Source organism: Acomys minous (genome assembly GCF_964271855.1).
Source record: "Acomys minous genome assembly, chromosome: 13".
NCBI lineage: Eukaryota > Metazoa > Chordata > Mammalia > Rodentia > Muridae > Acomys > Acomys minous.
The window spans coordinates 88603803-88627398 of record NC_140495.1 but is presented as its reverse complement, the minus strand read 5'-3'; the positions used below and the strand labels follow the sequence as shown (position 1 = coordinate 88627398).

The following is a 23596-nucleotide window of genomic DNA, read 5'->3' as shown; positions in this document are numbered from 1 at the left end:
ACTTTCTGTCCCCTGGGGCCATATAGGGCCAAGCAGGGAGCCATGATCTGAGGCCCCTGTTCCCCCCTTTGCAGGGAAGGGCAGAGAAAGTTCTAGAAGGCCAGCATCTAGAGCAGCAATCGGAGGCATAGCCTCCCCGAGGGTCCAGCTCTCGCCATGAAGCCAACGGCCTGCTGTTGCCATTGCCCCTGGGATTCCTAGCAGGTCTCTGCCCCAGCATGTTTCTGGTGGCTCCTCCAAGACCCTGGGGAGTTGGCTCTCCTCTTCCATGCTTTCCTCCCCATGGGGTCGGGGGTGGGGCTCTTAGGCTCCATTCTGCCCAGCCTGTGAGCTCCCTGGGACTCAAGTACTCCTCCACCCCTACTGCTGTCCCCAAGTGCCCTAGTGACCTGTCATGCTTTCACTCTTTGGACCCCAACTGCCTCAAGGATGGGTACAGCGCTGCCACCACATCCACTTTACAGATAAGTAACACTGAGTCCTCAGGAGATAAGGCAGCTGGCCCAGGGTCACCCAGTGGGCTAGCAGCTGGTCAGACTGTTCAAGTGTTTCGTTTCCTTTCCCTTCCCTTCCCTTCCCTTCCCTTCCCTCCCTCCCTCCATCCCTCTGTCCCTCCCTCCCTCCCTCCCTCCTTCCTTCCTTCTTTCACCCAAGAACTCTATGGGTGGGAACTAATCAAGAGCCTCATGTTTATGCCATGGGGACATCAGAGATGGGGCCAGCTCCTCTGAAGTGACAGTGAGCCCTGTGACCTGGGATGCGCCTCAGGCAGTTCTTAGACTCTTGCTCTGGTCCTGCTGTCCTCTCACCCTCCAGCTGCAGCTCATCTGGAAAACCAGGTGAGCAGGCCCAGCCCTGAGCCAAGGAGGCCTGGTGATTACATCAGCAGGCGCAAACAGGCAGGCGGAACAGGGACCCATGTCCCACGGGGGCTGGCAACAGCTCCATCTGCCCCATGGAGTCTGTTTCATTCCCTCCTTCCAGCTTGCATCAGCCTTTTACAGCTCCGTGTCATCACAGAGCCGGTCAGGTAGAGATGAGAGTCTGCCTTGGGACCCTGGCAACCTTAGGCTGTCTATCAATATGTTAGCCCAAGGCAGGCACGATTGCATACCTGAAATCCCAGCACTCAGGAGGCAGGAGGATTGCTACAAGTTCAAAGCCAGCCTGGCCTACATAGCAAGATCCCTCTCTCAAAAACAAAAACAAAAAACAAAAAACAAAAAACAAAAAAAAAACAAATGCTGTTAACCAGCACCCTGGTACTTCTCTATCTTCTAGAGGCAACAAGAAAAATCAGCAGCTGACAGGGCAGCCCAGATGAGAAAAGCTTCCAACGTCTGAATTTAATAAGCCCAACATCTTGAAATTGACAGAGCAAATTAAAATGATCCCGTTTCCCAGTTGGGAAAGTCAAGGCTCTGTGAGAAGTGGACTCTGGGACAGCCATGATCCAGACAGCACCAATGGCTTCCAGACCAAGAAGGACACAGGATGGTGGGAGCTGGAGATGAGAAATTTCTACATTTGTAAGGCATAAGAAGCTGATGCCTGCTTCACGGAGGAGGAGGAGGAAGAGGCCATGCCCACGCATGTATGAAATTCTCAAATAGTGAAAACTATTTAAAAACACCAAAAACCAAACCAATCAACCAAACAAACAAACATACAAAAATCAAAACAAAATAGAAAAAACAAAAACAACAACAACAAAAAACAAGTTATCAACTGCAATGGTGGGAATGGAGTTGTTTTTATTTTCGTATTTGTTTTCCCCAAACCATTCTTAATGTCAAGGATGTGATTACCTTTATAGTCAGAATGGACCCAGAAAAGTTTTCATTAGAAGCAAATGAAAGGTTTTAATTTACCTATTTCTATGGTGTCAGGGTTTGATTCCAGGACCTTATACATGCTAGGCAACACATGCTCTACTGATGAACTTTGCTCTTGTGCGTATGCACACACATGCGCACGCACGCACATGCGCGCAAGCGCCCAAAGGAGACATTGTTAAAACAAACTCCCTGCTATGGCCCCGGGGCTCTACTGTTCCTGTGCAATGTGATCTAAGGCCAAAACACACCCTCTCTGATCTCTGTTTCCGAGGCCAATGATCAGATAAGCTCTGACAATCCTGCTCCTGTGGCCCAGGCACTCCCCTGTACCCCAACTGCCACCCTGATTCCAAAGAGCCTGGCTACCACAGCCAGAGAAAAGCCTACAGCCCCCCCCCCCAGTGGGCCCAGCTACACAGACAGGGTTTGCTTTATAGTGACCTAGCTACCTAGCTTTAGGGCCCCATACACCAAGGACACAGTAGTATGAGTTTGGGAATGGGTGGTGTAGGGAGGTTTGGCTCTGAATGCCCTGAAGTCACAGCATTGGGGCTGAAGTGGCTTCCCAAGAGCCAGGAACCAGGAGAAGGGCTGCATTCCAAAGAGGCCCTGAGGTAGAGGTCTGGGAGGGGTGTCCCAGGGGCTGGAAACAGCCTGATGGCTCTAGAGCTGGAAGGCGGGTAAGCATCTGAGGTGGGAGTAGAGCGCCTCCAGGGGTCAGAACAAAAGCCTCAAGTCCAACGGAGTTAGTTCTGGCAGGGCCTGCAGGGTGGGAGGCGGCAGGAAGGAGGGATCTTTGCCATACTGTCTGAAGCATCAGGTGGTTATCCACATCATTTGGGTCCATCCAGCGTGGGGGAGGGGCCGTGTGGGTGAAACAGGAGAGTACCAGAAATACGCTTCCCACCCTGCGAGCAGCTGAGTGATTGGTGGGGGAGCTGCCATCACCTGAGAAGGAATAGCAGAATTAGCATAGTGACCCCAAGGATGGAGTCTCTGTCCCAGCCAGGGTAGGGTTCTGATGACTAGGGAGACTGTAATGGTCAGGGCCTGTTTTGCTGAAATATCCACAAACAGGTCTGGAGCATGGGAGGGTCAGGCCAAGAGGAAGGGAGCTGAGCTTGAGACTGAGGCTTCTGAGGCGACGGACACAGCTGTCCCCCTGTCCCCTGTGATCTTGGTTGCATGCCTTGACTTTTTGAGCCTCATTTTCTGGCCCTGTAAAATGGAGCACCAAGGCACACTTGTTGCATGGCTGCTGTGTGTGGTACCACAAAGGTTTTGAAATGCTGTCAGTGGGATCAAAGGTCATTTTCTGGAAGAGGTTGGCTGAGAGGCCTTGGTTCCCTTATCCAACACAGGAGGAAGTAGAACTGTCTTCAGGGCTCTGGCCCCACCAAGCCTGACACTGAAGTTAACTGCTGAGGTGTCCAGGAAGGCTAGGGCTCATGGGTAGGATCCAGAAAGGGGGGGGGGGCAGCATAGCTTCCCTTGTGACCCAAGGATTGTGTGTCACCCCCAACTCAGTGAGTAGCATGACCCTTGGAGGGAGCCCTCACAGGAGCATCTGAACCACCCCCCAGCCCCACAACCAGGTTGCAAGTTCCTGCCCCATTGGTCCGCTTGGCAAGGCTACTTCCTGTGGGTACCACAGGAAATGATATCATGGCCACGGATGGGTCCGTGGAGGGTGTGGGAACAGGGCTGAGTGAGAGGCCTTCTTTGTTAGGAGTAACTTGGTGTCCTCCAAGCTGGCCAGCTCCCATTTGTCATCAGTAACGGACATTGTAATGGCCTCTGAGGGGGACCGCAGCCTGAACCCCATAGGAGCCAGGGCCAGATGGAGGCAGGGCTTTGTGTCCAAGGAGGGGCCCAGCCTGTGGGGTTTGTGTTTTTAAAACATAATAATAAGTTGGCTCGTCTCCTCCAGCTCTGCCCGCTCCCCACCGAGCACAGTGGCCGCAGTGAATGGGAGAGATTTTCCATGCAGTGGGAGGCAGGGCTGTGAGAATTAGCCAGTATCCAGAAACCGAAGAGCCACTGTGATTACTGATGATAAACTGTGCCCAGCGTGGGGCAGCTCTGTGCACACCTCCCTAACCCCCTCCTCCCCTCCCTGTCCTGTGCCAGGCAGCCCTGGACACATGGTCCTGCTCTGCTGTAGATGCCTAGAACTGTGCCAGAGTCCCTCGGCCCCAGGGACAAAGGCCAGTGATGGAGATGCCAAGACCCTCCCGCCAAGTGCAGCTTTGTATTGGGACCTCCATCCTGGGAGCAAAATCTGAGCTCGAAATGGATTGGTGGGTGTTTATATTGCAATGTGGGACAGTGGGCAAGTACCCGCCACAGCTGGGCGTCTTTCTGAACCGTCTTTCCTGAGCTACACACAGAACTCTGATCTGGCTGGGTTAATTCGCTGTGTGATGCTGTTAGTTGTGCCCCCTTTCTGAGCTGGTAACACACAGGACTCCTTTAAGGGGTTCAGGTGACGGTGGACAAAGGGGCTTGGAGCTCAGGTCTCCAGATCCTTCCCCACCCCCACCCCACCCCCCCTCAGGCCAGGAGCAGCTGGAAAACATTTCCACCTGCCGTACAGACTGCAGCACCATTGTTTTCAAGGCAAGTTTTCATCTAGTTCCTTGGGTAAGTTTTATGGCAGCACTCTGAAGTTAGCAGGCCCGAGAGGCAAACCACCTTCTCGGATCTCCTGGTTCGGACTGAGGATTTGAACCTAGTCAGGGGCCTCTGGACAACCTGCCCACTTCTGCCCAGCCAGAGCCTGGGGTCAAGGTCACTACAGGAGAAGCAAAGCTATTCTCCCTTCAGCAAAGTAATTAAGTATTCTTGAGCAACTGGGTTAGGTGGGTGTGCCTGTAATTCAAGCACTCAGGAGGCTGGGACATAAAGGTGACAAGCAAGCTTGAGCAACCAGGGTCGGTGGCACTCAGGAGGCTGGGGCAGAAGGATCAGAGATTTGAGGGTAGCCTGGTCTACAGAGTGAGATCCTTTTAAAGGAAGGAAGAGAGACAGCCTGGCGGTGGTGGCGCACACCATTAATCCCAGCGGAGGCAAATGCGTCTCTCTTGTGAGTTCAAGGCCAGCCTGGTCTACAGAGTGGGTTCCAGGATAGCTAGGGCTATACAGAGAAACCCTGTTTTTAAAAACTCAAAAGGAAAAAAAAAAAAAAAAGGAAGGAAGAGAGGGAAGGAAGAAAAGGAGAATAAAGTGCTTGGCCTGGGGCCTCTGGGAAGCTGGCCCCTAGTGTCTTAGGTCCTGGCACAGTTGGAGCCCATGTCTTTACTGCTGCTACAGCCCAGTCCCAGCTCCCGGGGAGTAATCTGCGGACTTAAAAAAAAAAATCTTGCCAACCTCACTGTCCTCCAACAGGTACCCTGACATGAGCGCTGAGGTCCCTTGGAAGAGCTAGGGACATACATCCTTGTCCTCCAGAACAGTCACTAAACTGCTGAGGCACCTCGGATCTCCAATAGATAGTGCCTGCAAGGCCCACTGGCCCCACACCTGCCTGCGTGTCTGTGGCCAAGAGAATAAAGACCTTGTCATGAGGGGGACAACAGGGTGGTGAGTGGACTCAACCCTGGCCTTAGAGATAGGAGACAAAAGAGAGGTGAGAATCTGGGGGTGGGGGGGCTGAGGTCTCCAGAGGTGGGGCAGCTATGGGACCTCCAAGATTAGTGTCATGAGGTTGTGTGACCTCCAAGGTTAGTGTCGTGACCGCAACAGCCAGTCAGTGGCATCTGTGGGTAACTCTTAGTCCGTCAAAGCAGCCCAGGAGAGGAGGGTCTCCCCAGGGTCCTTGGGAGTATATGTGTGAGTTAAAGTTGGTTGAGGAGTTGGGGGAAGGGTGGCATTTAACCCACCCCGACAGAGCTCTCATCTCCCGTAGGTGAGAGGTTTGGAGGGTGCCCATCTGTGATCCCAGCACCTGGAAGGTGGACCTTAGGGGGACCTAGAGTTCAAGGCACATTTTTCATGTGGTCCCTTGGGTGAGCTTCCTGGCAGCACCCTGAAGTTAGCAGACAAGAACTGAGGCCCGAGAGACAGACCACCTTCTCAGATCTCCTGGTTCAGACTGAGGATTTGAACCAAGTCAGGGGCCTCTGGACAACCTGCCCACTTCTGCCCAGCAGGAGCCTGGGGTCAGCCTCACCTACCTTCTGTGAGCCTCGCCTGTGCTTGACACCAGATCACACTCATTGGCCATAAAAGCCCCTGTAAGATAGGGAGACTAGGACCCTGACTTGGGGCTGCAATTCCTGTGTGTGTCTGTGTGTGTGTGTACATATATATATATATGTGTGTGTGTGTGTGTGTGTGTGTATATTTTATATAAATATATGGGTGCAATTCCCAAATATATATAAATCATGGGGAAACAGTAGTAGCAGAAGCTGTCAGCCAGATCACTGTTTCAACACTAGCGTTCCCTGGCTCTCCTTTAATTGACTGTGTCACTGCAGAACTGGACTTTGGATACCAAGAAGTAAGGAATCTGTGACAAATAGCGATGGGGACAGTGGGCACTCTGCTCTCTACTCAACAGGTGCACACATGCCATCCCAGTTAGTAAGTTGTTGAAGTGAGATTAAAAAATGTGTGTGTACCGGGCGTGGTAGCGCATGCCTTTAATCCCAGCCCTCGGGAGGCAGAGGCAGGTGGATCACTTTGAGTTCAAGGCCAGCCTGATATATAAAGCTAGTCCAGGACAGCCAAGGCTACAGAGAGAAACCCTGTCTCGGAAAAAAAAAAGTGTGTGTGTGTGTGTGTGTGTGTGTGTGTGTGTGTGTGTGTGTGTGTGTTGGAAGTGAGGATCTGTAGACCCACGTATGAGAAATGACGTGAAGAGTTTGTTTCTCTGAGCCTAGGTTACCATACTTAAGATAATACTGTCCAGATCTGGCCCTTTCCCTCCGCATTTCCTTTTCTTTGTGGATTGGATGCAATTCCACTTGTGTGTTGATGGGCACCTGTGCTGATTCCATTTGTTTCCTCACTATTGTGAGTAAAGCGCTGGTGAACATGGATGTGAGATTCTAGGTGCTTTTCCAAGTGACGACTAAGCTTTTAGGAATAAATTCATACTGAATTCCTTAAGTCTGAGTATATAATTCCTCACTTGCTGGAATTCTTTGTGGTCTTGTGATACCATTAAAGCGGGCTGATCTGCTAACTACTAGAAAGCGTAGGTGGCTGTGTTGAGGTGATCTCAAGGTGTGTATCAGGGGGGCTAGGAAATATTCTCTTAGCGAGGGAGGCAAAGTAGCTCCCAGGAACCCCAAATACTTCATCCTTGGCTGGTACCTGGTTGAGGCTGCCACACCTGGACTCCTGCTGCACCATGACCTGGGGCAGGGGAGGGGTGCAGCCTGGATGTTCTGTTTCTTGGGTTCAAATTTTAGCTCTGCTGTGTGGTCTTGAGTGACTTGATCAACGTCTCTGAGCCTCAATTCCTTCTCTATAAAATGAGGACAACAGAACACACCTAAAGGGTTGTTGCAAGAATGCGGTAACTGGGCTGGAGAGAGGTTAAGAGCACTGACTGCTCTTCCAGAGGTCCTAAGTTCAATTCCCAGCAACCACATGGTGGCTCACTACCATCAATAATGAGATCTGATGTCCTCCTCTGGCCTGAGGGTGTACGTGCAGGCCAAACATTGTACACATAATAAATAAATAAATTAAAAAAAAAAAAAAAGAATGTGGTAACTGCTTGTGTAGGCATTTGGCCATGAGTACTTACTAAGTGCCAGGCCCCCTTCCAGACCATCATGAAGGAGGCTGGTGTTCCCCTCTCAACCTTCCTCAGCAACAAAAGAACAGAACACCCATCAGGCACACTGTCAGGGTCACATAGAAGATGGATTTACATCTCACTGCCTGGCTTCTTTACCCACTAAAGCTGGTATCTTTTGCCCAGGTCTTCTCTCCCAAAATACCCCAGTCTTAGGAGAATCTCCTGGTGTACAGAGAGAAAGAACAGACACACTTTAAAATCTGGTCTTAAGGAACTGTGTGTCTCCTGCCCCTCTGCCTACAGGGGGAGTCCTTAGGGTCACACAGAGCCTTTGGCCTGAAGGACAAGTGCATGATCCCTGTCTAGGCCTCCCAGGACCCCACTGCCTCTATAAGCACATGGCTGGTAGGAGGGGACACACACACACACACACGTGCGCCACCCTGCACATGATTCTGCTTTTCCAGGAGTAGTGAGCACAGAGCACAGGCCCCCGCCCCCCTCCGCTTGTCCTGAGCTGCCGCCTGATTGTTCTGGGTTTGTGATGTGATGTAGAGCCAATTTTCCTAAGTAAATTGTGACCAATCCTAGGCCTGGCCTGCTTTCCTCCCTTCCTGTTTCTCTCCCCTCCCAAGGTGCTGTTCTTTCCAGGGACACAGGCTTTTCCACCAGGCCCTGTAGGGGAGGAGGTGGCCACCCGCCTAGCTCTGAAGGTTCTCCTCTGTCCTGCTAAGGGTGTGAGCCTGGAAAGAGGCTGCAGGATGCTCAGAGCCCCGGGCTTGGCACTACTACCCCATCCCAGAAGGTCCAGGATGCCTCTGTGTCAGGGGATGGAGAGGGCGGTGGTGGCTTTAGTGCAGACCTGGTCTGGTTTGTGCTTCAGGTTTCACCGTCAGGGATGACTGAAGCCAGGCAGAGCCAGGGCAGGAGACTTGGGCAGGCCCAAATGGGTGCTGTCCTCACCTCTGGCCTCCCTGACTTCTCCAGATAGAAGGGAAAAGGACCACTAACATCCCTAAGCTGGCCAGGCCCCTTACAGAGGTGGGATGGGGAAGCTTCCGGCTCAGGAGATCTTGTATGGGTGACGATGGTGCGGGTCCCCAGGGTGAGAGGTGTCTAGCCTAAACTTCATGGTGCTCTCCGTCTGCCCCCCACAGGCATTGACTCAGGTGGCCAGGTGCTCCCAGACTCCCTCCCATCAGCCCCTGCAGAGCAGCTGCCTCACTTCCTGCAGGAGCCACAGGACGCCTACATTGTAAAGAACAAGCCTGTGGAACTGCGCTGCCGCGCCTTCCCCGCCACGCAGATCTACTTCAAGTGCAACGGCGAGTGGGTCAGCCAGAATGACCACGTCACACAGGAGAGCCTGGATGAGGCCACAGGTGAGGCCAACCCTGCCTGGGCTCCTCAGAGATGCCACACAGCCAGGATGCCCCTCTGGGCATCAGTGTCCCCTCAAATTCCCCAGGAGGGGCTCCCCCACCCTCTCATACAGTGGACCGTCTTGCAGTTGCGCAACAGGCAAGATTCGACACTGCAGCTGGGTGGTGGTGGCGGCGGTGGCGCACACCTTTAATCCCAGCACTTGGGAGGCAGAGGCAGGCGGATCACTGTGAGTTCGAGGCCAGCCTGGTCTATAAAGTGAGTCCAGGACAGCCAGGGCTACACAGAGAAACCCTGTCTCAAAAACACAAACAAACAGATTCGATACTGCTGGTGTCCTGCCTTAGCTTCCCGTTAGGGGAAAATGGCGCCGTTTCCCAGTTCCATTCATGATGTGTTTCCTCGGCAGGCAGAAGTTGTTCTTCGTATTAAAGAAAAGATTCACATGTGTTGTGTGACCCTTGTCAAGACACTTGGGACCAGAAGTGTTTCAGACTTCAGAATATTTTAGACTTTTAACTTCCTCAGATTATGAGTCAGATAGTACCCTTCCCCCAGCTAAGAAAAAGTGGATCGCTGTGAGTTCGAGGCCAGCCTGGTCTACAAAGCGAGTCCAGGACAGTCAAGGATACACAGAGAAACCCTTTCTCGAAAAAACAAAAACAAAACAAAAATTGAGATGAGTGGCTGAGGTTGTAGCTCAGTGGTAGAGTGCTTGCCAGTATTAACAGGGCCCTGGGTTCAGTCCCCTGCGTGGCAAAAAAATAAAATAGAAAGAAAAATAAAATATCAAGTTGGCTGGCAAGACGGCTTGGTGGGTAAAGGCACCTGTCTAACCTCTCAGTTCATTCTCTGGTCTCACACAATAGGAAAACCGTCTCCAAAACACTGTCCTCTGACTTCCAGAGGTGCCGTGGCACACATGCGCCCACACCTGCAGGCATACGTGCATCTACACATGCATGTCCACGCACACACACACAATAATTAAATGTAAAAAGTATTCTAAATAACATCTCACTGGGCAGTGGTGGTGCACACCTTTGATCACAGCCCTTGGGAGGCAGAGGCAGGTAGATCTCTGAGTTCGAGGGCAGCCTGGTCTCTACATAACGAGTTCCAGAACAGCCAGGGCTACACAGAGAACACTGTCTCGAAAGACAAACAAATGAAACATAAATAAATAGTAAAATTCTCATTTGGGGGAAGTGTTTTGGATTGCAGATTGAGGGTGCTCTGTCCCGTAAATATTCCATGAATGATCAAGCAAGTGGTACCAGAACGGAGCCCAGACCCTAAGGAAAGATGGACAGTGACTTGAACCTTGGCGTGGGAGGAGGCAGAAGGGCTCACCCTGCTGCGTGGCAGAGGTTCAGCTCTGACATGGCCCACAGGCTGGCAAGCACCAGTGCCCCTGCCTCAGTGAGGGGCCCTGTCACCAGGCCCTGTCTCTGTGGGAGCCCTGGGTAAACTGCCTTTCCCAGAAGGTGTTACAGCTAGAAAGAGCTTGAATACAGATGTCCCTGCCCCTGGCCCTGTCCCTGCCCCTGGCCCTGCCCCTGCCATAGGAGAGCCCAGCAGCCTGAGGCCAGGGCTGCTCCAGTCCTGTCAGCCAGCCTGGCTCTTCCTTCCTCTCCCTTTCCCGTTTCTTTCCCTTAGTCATGCCTGTTGCTCCCTTCTCAATCTGTGTCTCTCCTACTTTCTTTTCTTCTGATCTCCCTCGACCTTCTCTCTTCTTCATTTTCGGCTTTGCCTTGAAAAGCCCTGATTTCAGGCCCACCCGGATAGAAGTGAAGTCACATCCCAGATTCAACCACCGCTGAGCCTCTGCTCCCGAGGTTCAGTACCGGGGATTCTAAAATAAAAGACTTGAAATCCCGTTCTCATCTAAATTCTGATAAATAGAAGAAATAGGGAAAACAAACAAATAAACAAACAAACAAAAACCAAAGCAAGTAGGTAGACTGTTGGTCTATGGCCGTGGGATTCTGCAGGAGAGCCACCAGCTTGGGGAGAAAAGGGAGGTGGTTGGTGTCTTCCCTCGCCACTGAGGACCAGTCCTCTCCCTCCCAGGCTTGCGGGTGCGAGAGGTGCAGATCGAGGTGTCGCGGCAGCAGGTGGAGGAGCTCTTTGGGTTAGAGGACTACTGGTGCCAGTGCGTGGCCTGGAGCTCTTCAGGAACTACCAAGAGTCGCAGAGCCTACATCCGAATTGCCTGTATGTTACCCGACCCCATCTCCTTAGTGATGTCAGAGAAATGCCCTCCATAGCGTGTGCATGCCAGACCACATGAGCTCCTAGACCTAGAGCCTTCTCAGGCTCCAGGGTTTCCAATAGCTCATTCCACCTGCAAAAGGAAGCTGGAAGCTTCCAGGCAAGGTCATAGAGACAGGGTAGAGACCCTGTTTCCCAGGTGAAGGCATCCTGTAAACCGTTCCTTGGATATGCCCTGCCCCCTGGTGGCCACAGTGGGCACTGCACACTCCCATCCAACATTCACTTGATATCCTTGGAATTCTTCTCCTCAGACCTGCGCAAGAACTTTGACCAGGAGCCTCTGGCAAAGGAGGTACCCTTGGATCATGAGGTCCTTCTGCAGTGCCGTCCACCGGAGGGGGTGCCTGTGGCTGAGGTGAGGGGGGCAAGGCCAGCCAGCAAGTCGGCCAGCCAGGGCATTTACCAGCAGCTAGGATACAATAGCTTTCAGACTGCCTGTGGTTCTGCCTTCTGAACCCCACTTACACCAGACCCCACCCAGCCCTCCAGCCTCACAGGAAGGGGACCCCAGGGCTCTGTGGGAAGACCTCAGCTCTAGTCTTTGGCACTCCTGCTCAATGTAGGCCCAAGAACCACACTTAGAGATACCACCAGGCTTCAGTGCACATGTCCAGGTGTCCCCTCCATCAGCTAGAGACCACCTCCTGTTTCCCCACTCACACCTACCCTGGTCTAGGAGTTTAAGGGGAACATGTAGCCTTGAACCAAAGGACTGGGCTTTTCTACTTGTGCCTTCCTGGGCAGGGGTACAGTGGGCTCCTAGGTAGTTGTCGCCATCTGTTGGGCTTTGGTCTCCTCAGCAGCCCTGCAGTGTGGGCAAGGCCACCCTTTAGAGATGGGAGGGATGGTAAGTAGAAGATCTGGGGCTCCTGCTGCGGGAGCTGCAGCCTTTAGAAACTTAGGGTGCGGTGCGGCTGATACTAGCAGCCTATGCTTGCCTGAGCCCAGCATGTCACATTCACCCCAGCCCCATAGAGTGGGTGCCGTTCAGATTCCATCTTACAGTCAGTAAAGCTGAGGCCCTGGGTCTTTCACTCAGCTGGTAAATGAATAGACACAGGCAGGGCCAGCTATTATAGTTATGCTTGGACATCCTGCCCTCCGACCCCTGCCCCCCACCCCCGACACACACACACACCCCTCCCTCTGCAGGAGGCCCATTCCCAGTGTTAGCAGGCAGACAATGAGTCCTCACTGTCCCCCCTTCCCCCCCCCCAACTTCCCCCACAGGTGGAATGGCTCAAGAATGAAGATGTCATCGACCCCACTCAGGACACCAACTTCCTGCTCACCATTGACCACAACCTCATCATCCGCCAGGCTCGCCTGTCAGACACAGCCAACTACACCTGCGTGGCCAAGAATATTGTAGCCAAGCGCCGGAGCACCACGGCCACAGTCATCGTCTATGGTATGGCGGGGGTGGGGTTGGGGGGTGGGGAGGTGCTTGCAGGGATGTGCAGTGGTTTATCACGGGTGTCCTCTCTGGTGGGAGCTCTCGGGTGCGGTGGGGAGGCCTCAAGCAATACATCCCACCTACCCTGACCTCTATGAGGTCGGTGGGCCCCTGACCTGTATGGAGAGGCCATCCGGAAAGCTAAGTGGCCAAGTCAGTTACTCTGGGTCCCCAGTCAGTAGTACTCCCTATATCTCAGGACCCCTTGGCCCCTCTAAAATAAAAAAGATGTGGTTCTCCTGAGTTAGGCTCAGTACAGGCTCACAGCCATGCACCTAAGACATTTGTCCACAGAATAGGTAGAGGTAAAGGTAGAGGTGCCATCCAGGTCTGCATACTGCTCTCTGCTATATCTCTGGGCCCAAGGACGGAGGGAAGAACCTCAGTGGAGGTGGCTAGAATGTAGTAGGGAGTCCTACCCTGGGATTCTGTTCCAGGCCAAATCCCAGGGTACCCCCATCACACAGCGGGTGGTCCTGGTTAAGTGTCACCCCTCTCGCAACTTTCCTGTGTCACTGTACAATAGGCCAGGATTAGACGATGACTTCCTAGGCCCTCTCAGGTGCTGATGGTGGCCTGTCAGTGCCCAGCTCCACAGGTGAATGGTTCCAACGAGGTGGCTGGGCTAGTCTAGGTGGGGGATGGGCAGGAAATACCTGAAGGAAGTCAGATCCATGCTGACTGTATGATTGCCCCACACCCCCCGCAGTGAATGGCGGCTGGTCCAGCTGGGCAGAGTGGTCACCCTGCTCTAACCGCTGTGGCCGAGGCTGGCAGAAGCGTACGCGGACCTGCACCAACCCAGCCCCGCTCAATGGGGGTGCCTTCTGCGAGGGACAGGCTTTCCAGAAGACAGCCTGCACCACTGTGTGCCCAGGTAGAAGCCATAAGCCCACCCAGGCTCTTCTGCCTATGGGATGTGTATAGAGTTGGGGGCCGTATCTTCCCTCGAGCAGCAGAGCATGCAGAACCCAGGTCTGCAGCATCCTCTGTGATCTCTAGTTTCGGACTCTGTCCCAGGCCACTGGGAAGCTGGAATCAGAGGTGGTGAGCTGCACCTGGCTCGGGCTGAGTCTGGCTTCCAGAGCTCTGGGGTCTCAGAGAGCTCTTGCCATGTATCTGTTGAGATGCCTATTGGTCACAGACCCTCATCCTGTTAGCTTCCTCGCTGACTGTCTTGCCTACCTCTTCTCTGGATTCATCTGCCCCTTTGTGCTTGTCTTTTGGTTGTGCATGTGTGACTGCGTGCTACTTTCTCAACTGGGATTTGGTCTTTCTTTGTGCCAGTAACCTTGACCGGCTTTGTGCTTATCCACTGAATGCATCTAACTGCCCCTAGCCTGGAACTGTGTAGACGTGGTGTTGATTTACTGATTTACTGTGTGTGTGTGTGTGTGTGTGTGTGTGTGTTGTTGTTGTTGTTGTTGTTATTGTTATCGTCACTGTGTCTGTGTTGCCGTTTGAATGCATAACTCTGTGTACATGCCTGTGCTGTGCTCCCACAGTGGATGGAGCATGGACTGAGTGGAGCAAGTGGTCAGCCTGCAGCACAGAGTGTGCGCACTGGCGCAGCCGGGAATGCATGGCGCCCCCACCCCAAAACGGAGGCCGTGACTGCAGTGGAACGCTACTTGACTCCAAGAACTGCACCGACGGGCTGTGCGTGCAGAGTGAGTGCTCTCGAGTCAAGTGGCAGACCCCTCTGATCCTGCCCAGCCTTGGGCCACTGTGCCCACCCTGTGCAGAGCAAGCCCATAGGGCCTCTGGCTGGCCCCCCACTTGTGTCATCTCACCCATACCATGCCCCCATTACCTTCTCTACCATCCTTTTCCTGTCACCTGTGTCATTGTCTTTCCCTTTATTTCCCTTGACAGATAAGAGAACTCTAAACGACCCTAAAAGCCACCGTAAGTCCTATTTCATGACTGTCCTCTGTTTTCTGGGGATCCCTGGCTCTCCTTGGCTGGCTTTCCATGGTGTGGGGTGCAAGGCAGGAAGAGTTGCTGTTATTTCCTCCCAGTCCAGCCCCATGGGATCCCTACACTTCATGCATGCTGCCACACTTTTGTCACAGAGAGGCAAGCCGACTCTTGGCTGACAGAAAGACCCGGGACTCTCCCTTACACTCCTGATATAGAACAGGAAAATCTGTCTCAAAGGGAGGAAGAACTTTTGTCCAAGGAACAAACCAGGAAGTAGCAGAGCCAGGACTTGAACCCAAATAATTTTTTATTTTATTTTTTGGATTTTTGAGACAGGGTTTCTCTCTGTAGACCAGGCTGGCCTCGAACTCACAGAGAGCTGCCCGCCTCTGCCTCCTGAGTGCTGGGATTAAAGGCATGCGCCATCACTGCCCGGTGAACCCAAATATTTTTGTGGCCAAAGCAGATAGTCTTAATCTTTGTCCCTCCTCTCTGGGACATGCCAGGAGACAGTGTCATGCCTGTCTACCTCTGTGCCCCACACTGTACCCCTAGCAGCTGGGCCACACTGCCCAAGTTACCCATGGTACCAGTGCTGCTGCCCTGACTCAGCCCCCAGAGGACCCCTCTCCTGCCCCAAGGGCCCTTGCTGCTGTGACAGCACTATCAGGGCAACACAGCCTCTCCTTCAAGCCAGCCTGTGGTAATTAAAGAACAATTTCAGATCATTCTGGAATCATAAAATCTGTAGGGAAGTCTTCAACCCAGCTCACTGGGAGGCCAAGGCCCGTGGCTGATTTAGAGGATGTAAATCACCAAGCAAGTGGCCCCCAGTGTGAGTGAGGACATTAGCGCAGAGCCAAGCTTGGGAAACAGCCTGTTCCTGCTGGGACAGGAGCCTCCAGAGAGGTGGGAGGCCAGCCCTGAGGAAGAGTCTGTAGCGGCTCCTGGGATCCCAGGATGCTCTAGGGGAACCCTAGTGAGGTAGAAAGGCAGTGCTGAAAATGAGCAGGTTCTCAGGGCAGGGAATCATGGCCTTCCATGCTACGAGGCATGGGTGTGGGCTCACCCCAAAATACAGAAGATCAGCTAGAACTCAGGCTACCTCTCCCAGAGTTCCCTGTTTTTAATGAGGCACAGGTGCTTCTTGGAGCTCTCCAAAGAAATGAGGTCAAAGAGCAGCTATCTGACAGCCTCTGTTTTGGCTGTGCCTGAGATGGATAGTGTAACAGTCACTCACCACAGGTGGCCTTTAAAACTCACATTTCACTTAATTAAACCTAAATTCATTAAAAATTAAAAAAAAAAAAAAAGCCCAGCTCAGTTGCACCAGTCGCATTTTAGTTTTCAGTAGCCACATACGTCCACTTGGGCGCACAAGGGATGGTGCGGACAGGATATTCCCATCCTTCTAGAATGGTCTGTGGACCCTGCCTCTGCCCTTCCCACACATTCCGCGCTGACAATGAGTACTCATTTGCAACTGACGCCCCCTGCTGGAGGAAGGAGGTGTAGCCATGGTGTGGCCTCCCTGGGTCCCCTCTTTCCTTTCACCCACCTGCTCACCACCTTTCCATCCATTGCTTCACCTCGTACCCCACTCCTTCCGCCCTCTGCACCTCCCATTCACTACATAGCCGAGGCCCTTGGTCATATGGAAGTTGTAGGCATGGAGCGAGGCTTTGCCGTTTAGGTGGACCCTCACGTTTCCAAGCCTCACACCCCTGGCTCCTCAGCAATGAGCCACGACTGAGTTTGTGAATCAGACCTGTTACCTTCAACACTGTACCAGGAGGGTGGGAGGTGGCGTGAGGCGGGGCGGGGCGGGGATTGGCAGGGGGTGGGGGTGTCTGTGGCAATTTATTGAGGAAGAGATGGTCTCAGAGGGTTAGTCTTGGCAGGCTAAGCTTAGAATCTATCTAGATTTTTTCCCCCCTCGGGCCCGCCCCTCACTTACCCTTCCTGCCCCTACAGTCCTGGAACCGTCCGGAGATGTGGCGCTGTACGCAGGCCTTGTGGTGGCCATCTTTGTGGTTGTGGCGATTCTCATGGCAGTGGGCGTGGTCGTGTACCGAAGGAACTGCCGGGACTTTGACACAGACATCACCGATTCCTCTGCTGCCCTCACTGGTGGCTTCCACCCTGTCAACTTCAAAACCGCAAGGCCTAGTAAGGACCTGGAGAAGCCTGGGGTAGCAGGAGTGGTTGGGGGAACCCCGGTGTAATATAGCTATCACCAGAGCCGGAGTCCTGTCAGCCCCCCAAAGTTCCCTGTGACAGACGGCAGCTGAGTCTTCTGTAGCTAGACACGTGGGTGGGACAGAAGGCCTGGAGAGAACAGAGTGGGCGAGGCCAGTATAGTGAGGGGTGGGGAAGGTGACTCAGACCGTCATACCCACCCCTGCAGGCAACCCGCAGCTCCTGCACCCGTCCGCCCCTCCAGACCTGACCGCCAGCGCCGGCATCTACCGAGGGCCCGTGTATGCCCTGCAGGACTCGGCCGACAAGATCCCTATGACTAATTCACCCCTCCTGGATCCGCTGCCCAGCCTCAAGATCAAGGTCTATAACTCCAGCACCACCGGCTCGGGATCTGGCCTGGCTGATGGAGCGGACCTGCTGGGTGTCCTACCGCCCGGCACGTACCCAGGCGATTTCTCCAGGGACACCCACTTCCTGCACCTGCGCAGTGCCAGCCTTGGATCCCAACAGCTCCTGGGCCTACCCCGAGACCCCAGCAGCAGTGTCAGCGGCACCTTTGGTTGCCTGGGTGGGAGGCTGAGCATTCCCGGCACAGGTAGGTCCCTGGTTCCGCTGCTCAGATGGGAAAGTGATGCTTTCAGGAGATTATAAATAGAGAAGTCTGGTAGAAGACCCGAGATCAGGCCTGCCTGGGCCTGTCTAGTCCAGGGAAGCCATGGGTCAGCCACTGGGAGGGGCCTCACTTCCCTTGTCGGGTTGGGACGCTGGCTCTTCCTTATTTTGAGTGGCAGCAGGACCAGGGTGCTCGCCTCAACTTGTAAAAGTAGCAGCTGGTGGGCTGGAGAGATGGCTCAGAGGTTAAGAGCACTGGCTATTCTTCCAGGGGTCCTCAGTTCAATTCCCAGCAACCACAGGGTGGCTCACAGCCATCTATAATGAGATCTGGTGCCCTCTACTGGTGGGCAGGCACACATGCAGGTGGAACATTGTATACATAATAAATCTTTTTTTGAAAAAAAGTAGCAGCTGGCAGCCTTTCAGGATCCTGTTTTGAGCCAGTATGAATAACACTGGGGCCTTCTGAGCCCCCATCAATGTTAGAGACCCCTGTATTCCTGGGCAGACCTTTCCCTTCCCTAAGCTGGAGCCAGGTCCCACTTCCTCTTCCTGTTTTCTGATGACGTCCCTTTCTCCCTAGGGGTCAGCCTGTTGGTACCAAATGGAGCCATACCCCAGGGCAAGTTCTATGAGATGTATCTACTTATCAACAAGGCTGAAAGCACCCTGTGAGTAGACACTCCATCCCTGACCAGGCAGCGCCCCCTCCTACTCTGCCCACACTGGGCACAGATGTTTCCATTTGCCCCTCGGAGCTTGGTCCCAATGCCCAGGGCCCCCCAGAGAAAGCATGTTCTGATGGGTAAAACCTAGCCACGGCAAACCCTCCTTATGTAAAGGGGATTTGTAAGTGATGGTATTGCTTATGTCTCGTTGCTGTGGCCAATGCTCGGTAAGAACTTAAGGAGGTGGGGTTTATTGGGCTCCCCGTGGTGAGAGTACCCCACCCCCAGCTGTGGTCACAGGAGCATGAGGCATCCAAAGTCAGGAACTCCATAGGTTATGGTGCCCACATTCAGAGTGTGTCTTCCCTCCTACCTAAACTTCTCTGGGAAAAACCTCATAGACAGGCATGTCAGGGGTACAGCTCCTCGGTGACCCTAAATCACACACACACACATACACAAATGGTTTTATTGTTTTCTTGAGACAAGATCTCACTCTAGCTCTGGCCTATCCTGGAACTCACTCTGTAGACCAGGCTGGCCTCAAACTCAGAGATCCACCTGCCTCTGCTTGTGCAAGTGCTGGGATTAAAGGTGCATACCACCACACCCTTGAATTTTTGTGTGTGTGTGTGTGTGTGTGTGTGTTTTGTTTTGTTTTAAAGAAAGAAAAGAAAGAAACCAATGTTCTATAAAATCTCAGGCCTTTGAGTCTATGCAAAGCTTTGGTTAAGTCTGTTTTAATATTAATGTGACAGCAAAAACCTAGAATTCACTTCCTGATTTATGCTATATCTCCCCTTCCGGTCCCCAGAGGTCTGGCAGTCCCAATGCATGAGGGGCAGAGGCTTGCCTCCTCGGCATAGGCCCTGGGTGGAGTTGGGGTTCTTCAGGAGTCGAGTGGGTCCCTGCAGAACGAGTCCTTCCAGCCTTTGTTCACTGTCTCCCTCTGCCCCTCAAAACCCAGCCCACTTTCGGAAGGGACCCAGACAGTATTGAGCCCGTCGGTGACATGTGGGCCTACGGGCCTCCTCCTGTGCCGCCCTGTCATCCTCACTGTGCCCCACTGTGCTGAAGTCATCGCCGGAGGCTGGGTCTTCCAGCTCAAGACCCAGGCCCATCAGGGCCACTGGGAGGTGAGGTGCTAAGTAACAGGCTCTCATTACTGTCCCTCTCTTGATGGGTCCCAGCCCGGATGACAACATCCTCTTTGTCCTCTGCAGGAGGTGGTGACCTTGGATGAGGAGACCCTGAACACCCCTTGCTACTGCCAGCTGGAGGCGAAGTCCTGCCACATCCTGCTGGACCAGCTGGGCACCTACGTGTTCACGGGCGAATCCTACTCCCGCTCTGCTGTCAAGAGACTCCAGCTGGCCATCTTTGCCCCAGCCCTCTGCACCTCCCTGGAGTACAGCCTCAGGGTCTACTGTCTGGAGGACACACCCGTAGCATTGAAGGTGAGAGCGTGCCAGGGCGCTAAAGGGCTATCAACACAGCCCGTCAGTTGCTAGCACCCCTCCGCAGGTGCGTGGTTCCTGCCGGGCTTCTCTCTGGCACCGGCCTCCATCAGACAGTTGCCCTTACTTTCATCAGATATCAGAAGAGCACTGGACCCTCAGTCAGGGATGGGGGGGCCCCAGCGCCTGGCTCTAGGCTAGAAGTGGGAGACAGGGAAATGAGGAGACTGAGAAGGTGAACCTCATGCCTAAGCTCTGGATGGCAAGTTGTCACTCTGGGACTCTGGGTAGAGAAGAGGAAGGACATTTGAGACCAACAGAACCACTTTCTGTGCGCCTCAGCATCGTAAACAATGTAGGGTGCATGTACGTGTAACCGTGTAAGTGAGGGAGGGCCGCAGCTCGTTAGTAAGCACGGGTCATGCCTTGTCATTGGGAAGCTGGGGCTAAGCTAGGCTCCAGACAGCAGACCAGGAGATGAGGCTGGACCCTTGAGGTTGGTCAGAAGGATGGACAGAACAGGAACACGTGGGATGAACAAGGCTAGCCCAGACTTCTAACAGATACAAAAGAAACTTCGGGCAGACACAAAAGACCGGAAGTGAGGTAGATGAGGGGGGTGGGGCGGGTGAAGAGATGATGGGCAGAGATGGAGGGAGCTAATATTGGCTGATGTGGAGCCCAGTGTAGGCACCACCTGTTCTAAGTGCCTCAAAGCCACTGTCCCTTCCTTCCCAAACCCTGTGCCATCCCCAGTCTCATCCTAGCACAATACTAAGAGGGTTTGGAGAGCTGCCTCTCCTCGCTCTCCTCCCAGCAGCCCTCACGGTTCTTTCCGACACACCAGTGCCTTCTCCCGGCACCGAGTTGTGGACTCTCCTAGTCTCTCTGTCCCCGAGGAGTCTCATGTGGCTTTCTCGGGCTGCATGCTGGGGACTGATGCAACATAGATGAAAAGGCCCCTGTGGGAGGAGAAGCATTCCCTGTGGGGACTGTGCTACCCTGACATTCCAAGAGGCCTCCAAAATGGGGGCGGGCAGGCACTGCTGGGAACTCCCTGCAGCTGGATCTGGTGGCACTGGTGTCGGCTAGTGTTCATCTTGGCCAGAGGGTGGTGTGAAGGTGAGCAGGGGAGTTGTCACCCAATTACGTTCTTTGCTTGTTCAAGCCCCGTCTGTTCACCCATCCACCCGCTCACTACCTTTTTACTCCGTATGGTGATACGCTTACTCAGTAAACAGCCTGTGCGTCCACCCAGCTATTATCCGTCTCTCCACTCATTTATCTAACCTTCAAATGTTCTTCTATTCATACACCTACTCATTTGTATACCCATCTGTTTTCCTGTTTACCCACCTAACCCACACATCCATCCAGTGATCCCTCCGCCCACCCACACACCTGTCATCTTTGTGTTCGCCTATCCATATCGTCAGTCAGTATCCTACCTGCACATCCAGTCCATCTACACATGTATCTTATTCTCCTTCCAACATATGGTCTCTATGTGTATCTGTGTGTCCCTCTGTCCACCCATGTGTCCATCCGGTTTATTGATTATCTGTTTATCTACTTATCCACCTCATCAGTTCATCTGTCTATCCAGCTATCTATAAATTCATTAATGGGATCATCCATCCTTTATCTGTCCGTCCATCCGTCCATCCATCCATCCATCCATCCATCTGGTTGTTCATCTATCTGTCTGTCCACTTATCTATCCCATTGGTTGGTCAGTTGGTTGCTCGGTCTGTCTGTCTGTCTGTCATCCACCCACCCATTTTTCATTCACCCACTTACATATCTTCCTATCCATTCATCGGAAACACCTTCTTAACTGGATCAGTACGAGTCTGGCCCCAGACTAGCAACTTGTAGACTGTCAGGGCCGAGGATGACAAGTCCCTCCCACTGCCCCACCCACAGGAGGTGCTAGAGCTGGAGCGGACTCTGGGTGGCTACTTGGTGGAGGAGCCCAAGCCTTTGCTCTTTAAGGATAGTTACCACAACCTGCGCCTCTCCCTCCACGACATCCCCCATGCCCACTGGAGGAGCAAGCTGCTGGCCAAGTACCAGGTGAGTGCTGGGGCAGGGGGGAACCACTACTCTATCCTTTGGGGTGAATCCCTCTTTCCCAGCTCTCTTATGCCTGCCCTGTCTCCGCACTCTACCGTCCCCCATGTTCTCAGCCTCTCTCGCACCTCCCCACACATGCTCATCGCCTCCACATCCCCCTGCAGACTCTTTATACCGCAAGTTGCTGGTCTGGAGCCAGTGCCGTGTGAACAAATGCAAACCTGCAGACTGATTCTGCTCATCACCGGTACTCAAGTTCCTCTGTTCCATCTTGCACTATATACCACCATTGAGGCCCTACGTGCTCCAGCTTGCGTATGCATCCACAGTCAAGCTTGTCTTCCCCTCCCACACAGGCCCGCTTCTCAACTCCCTCCCAGCACCCAGACATCAGCACCACTGAGTTAGCCAGCCTTCGCTACTCTCGTAGAGAGAGACTTGAACCTGCCCCCCAGAGGCCCAGCCCTTCCCTAAGACTGGTCCCCATCCACCCACTTCTCACCTATAGCCTCATCTGACCACCTCTCCTGCAGGAGATTCCCTTCTACCATGTCTGGAACGGCAGCCAGAAAGCCCTGCACTGCACTTTCACCCTGGAGAGGCACAGCCTGGCTTCCACTGAGTTCACCTGTAAGGTCTGCGTGCGGCAGGTGGAAGGGGAAGGCCAGATTTTCCAGCTGCACACCACGCTGGCCGAGGTGAGGGCCGGTGATAACGCCAGGGAGCTGAGGCCCTGGCACACGAGGACCTTACTTCCCAAGTAACAGCAGGGACCAGGTCACTTGGAGTGAGCACTGTTCGCATGACGTATATCACCACCCCAAGTTGTCACGCCCCTTGGAGAGAGAGTTATGATGGTCCCCTATAATGGTCCCCATGTGGAAGATGAGAGCCTTGAGGACTTGGAGCTGTGGCTCTCTTGGTAGAGTACTGGTGTACCACGCATGGTGCCTTGGGCTCCACCACCTAATAAACCAGATGTGGCACCACATAGCTGTAATCCCAGCACTTGGGATGCAGAGGCAGGAGGGTAAGAAATTCAGATCGTCCCCATTTACATTGTGAGGAACCGCCTGGCCTACATGAGACCCTACCTCAAAAAATATTATGCATGGCCACTAGGCAAGGCTGGCTTTGAACCTGGCCTGTGGCTCCCAACCACTAAATCCAAACTGAGCCGCCGATAAAGCCCAGCCCCCTAAGGTGTAGTAGAACACTCGACACAGGTTTCGGGCCAGCTCTGCCCCAGGCAGGTCACCTGTCTTCTCTAGACTGTTTGCCACTTATATCACAGCTGGTCTTCATGGGCTAAGCCATGGCTATGACGGGTGGGACTCCCTGGTCCCAAGGCTAAGTCAGCATGTGGCTGTGACTGATCCCAAGCAAGATCACAGCTGACCTGGGACACTGGGCAACCCTTGGCCTCCAGAAGTGGGCGGCTAGAAAGAACCGAGAGGAGATGCAGATGAGTGTAGGACCCAGTGCATCCTGGGTGCTGGCCAAGCGCTCTGTCAAATACGTCTAAGCTCTTAAGCGCTCCCCAGGCAGAGAGATTGGATGAGCTCCGGTCCAGCACGGTGGCTATTTCACTCTCATTCCTACCCTTCCAGACGCCTGCTGGCTCCCTGGACGCGCTCTGCTCTGCCCCCGGCAGTGCTGTCACCACCCAACTAGGACCCTATGCCTTCAAGATACCCCTGTCCATCCGCCAGAAGATCTGTAACAGCCTTGATGCCCCTAACTCACGGGGCAACGACTGGCGCTTGTTGGCACAGAAGCTATCCATGGACCGGTGAGTACCCCAAGCCACAGTCACCCCCCACTGCCCTCATCCTCAAAGTCCGGCAGGGCAGTGGGGTGCATATCCTGGCAGAGGAAGGCCAGTTCCCACCTCAGTGTTCCTTGTGCCATCATCCGTGACAGATCCACAGCTGGGTTTGTATGCA

At 53.6% G+C, this 23596-nt stretch overlaps 1 protein-coding gene across 2 annotated transcripts in view; it reads left to right on the top strand.

Annotated features, from left to right (window-relative positions):
- Nucleotides 1-23596, top strand: part of UNC5B (unc-5 netrin receptor B) — a 68474-nt gene that overhangs the window by 40238 nt on the left and 4640 nt on the right. Inside the window, exons 2-16 of one of the 2 annotated variants that reach the window (XM_084751805.1) lie at nt 8751-8975; nt 11050-11193; nt 11505-11608; nt 12484-12664; nt 13419-13586; nt 14215-14379; nt 14585-14617; nt 16607-16801; nt 17040-17429; nt 18033-18120; nt 19085-19253; nt 19341-19574; nt 21501-21650; nt 22184-22348; nt 23261-23442. In XM_084751805.1, the coding sequence (XP_084607931.1) occupies nt 8751-8975; nt 11050-11193; nt 11505-11608; nt 12484-12664; nt 13419-13586; nt 14215-14379; nt 14585-14617; nt 16607-16801; nt 17040-17429; nt 18033-18120; nt 19085-19253; nt 19341-19574; nt 21501-21650; nt 22184-22348; nt 23261-23442 (2593 nt within the window). The remainder of the gene's footprint in view (nt 1-8750; nt 8976-11049; nt 11194-11504; nt 11609-12483; nt 12665-13418; nt 13587-14214; nt 14380-14584; nt 14618-16606; nt 16802-17039; nt 17430-18032; nt 18121-19084; nt 19254-19340; nt 19575-21500; nt 21651-22183; nt 22349-23260; nt 23443-23596) is intronic. The other variant, XM_084751806.1, reaches the window with a different exon arrangement.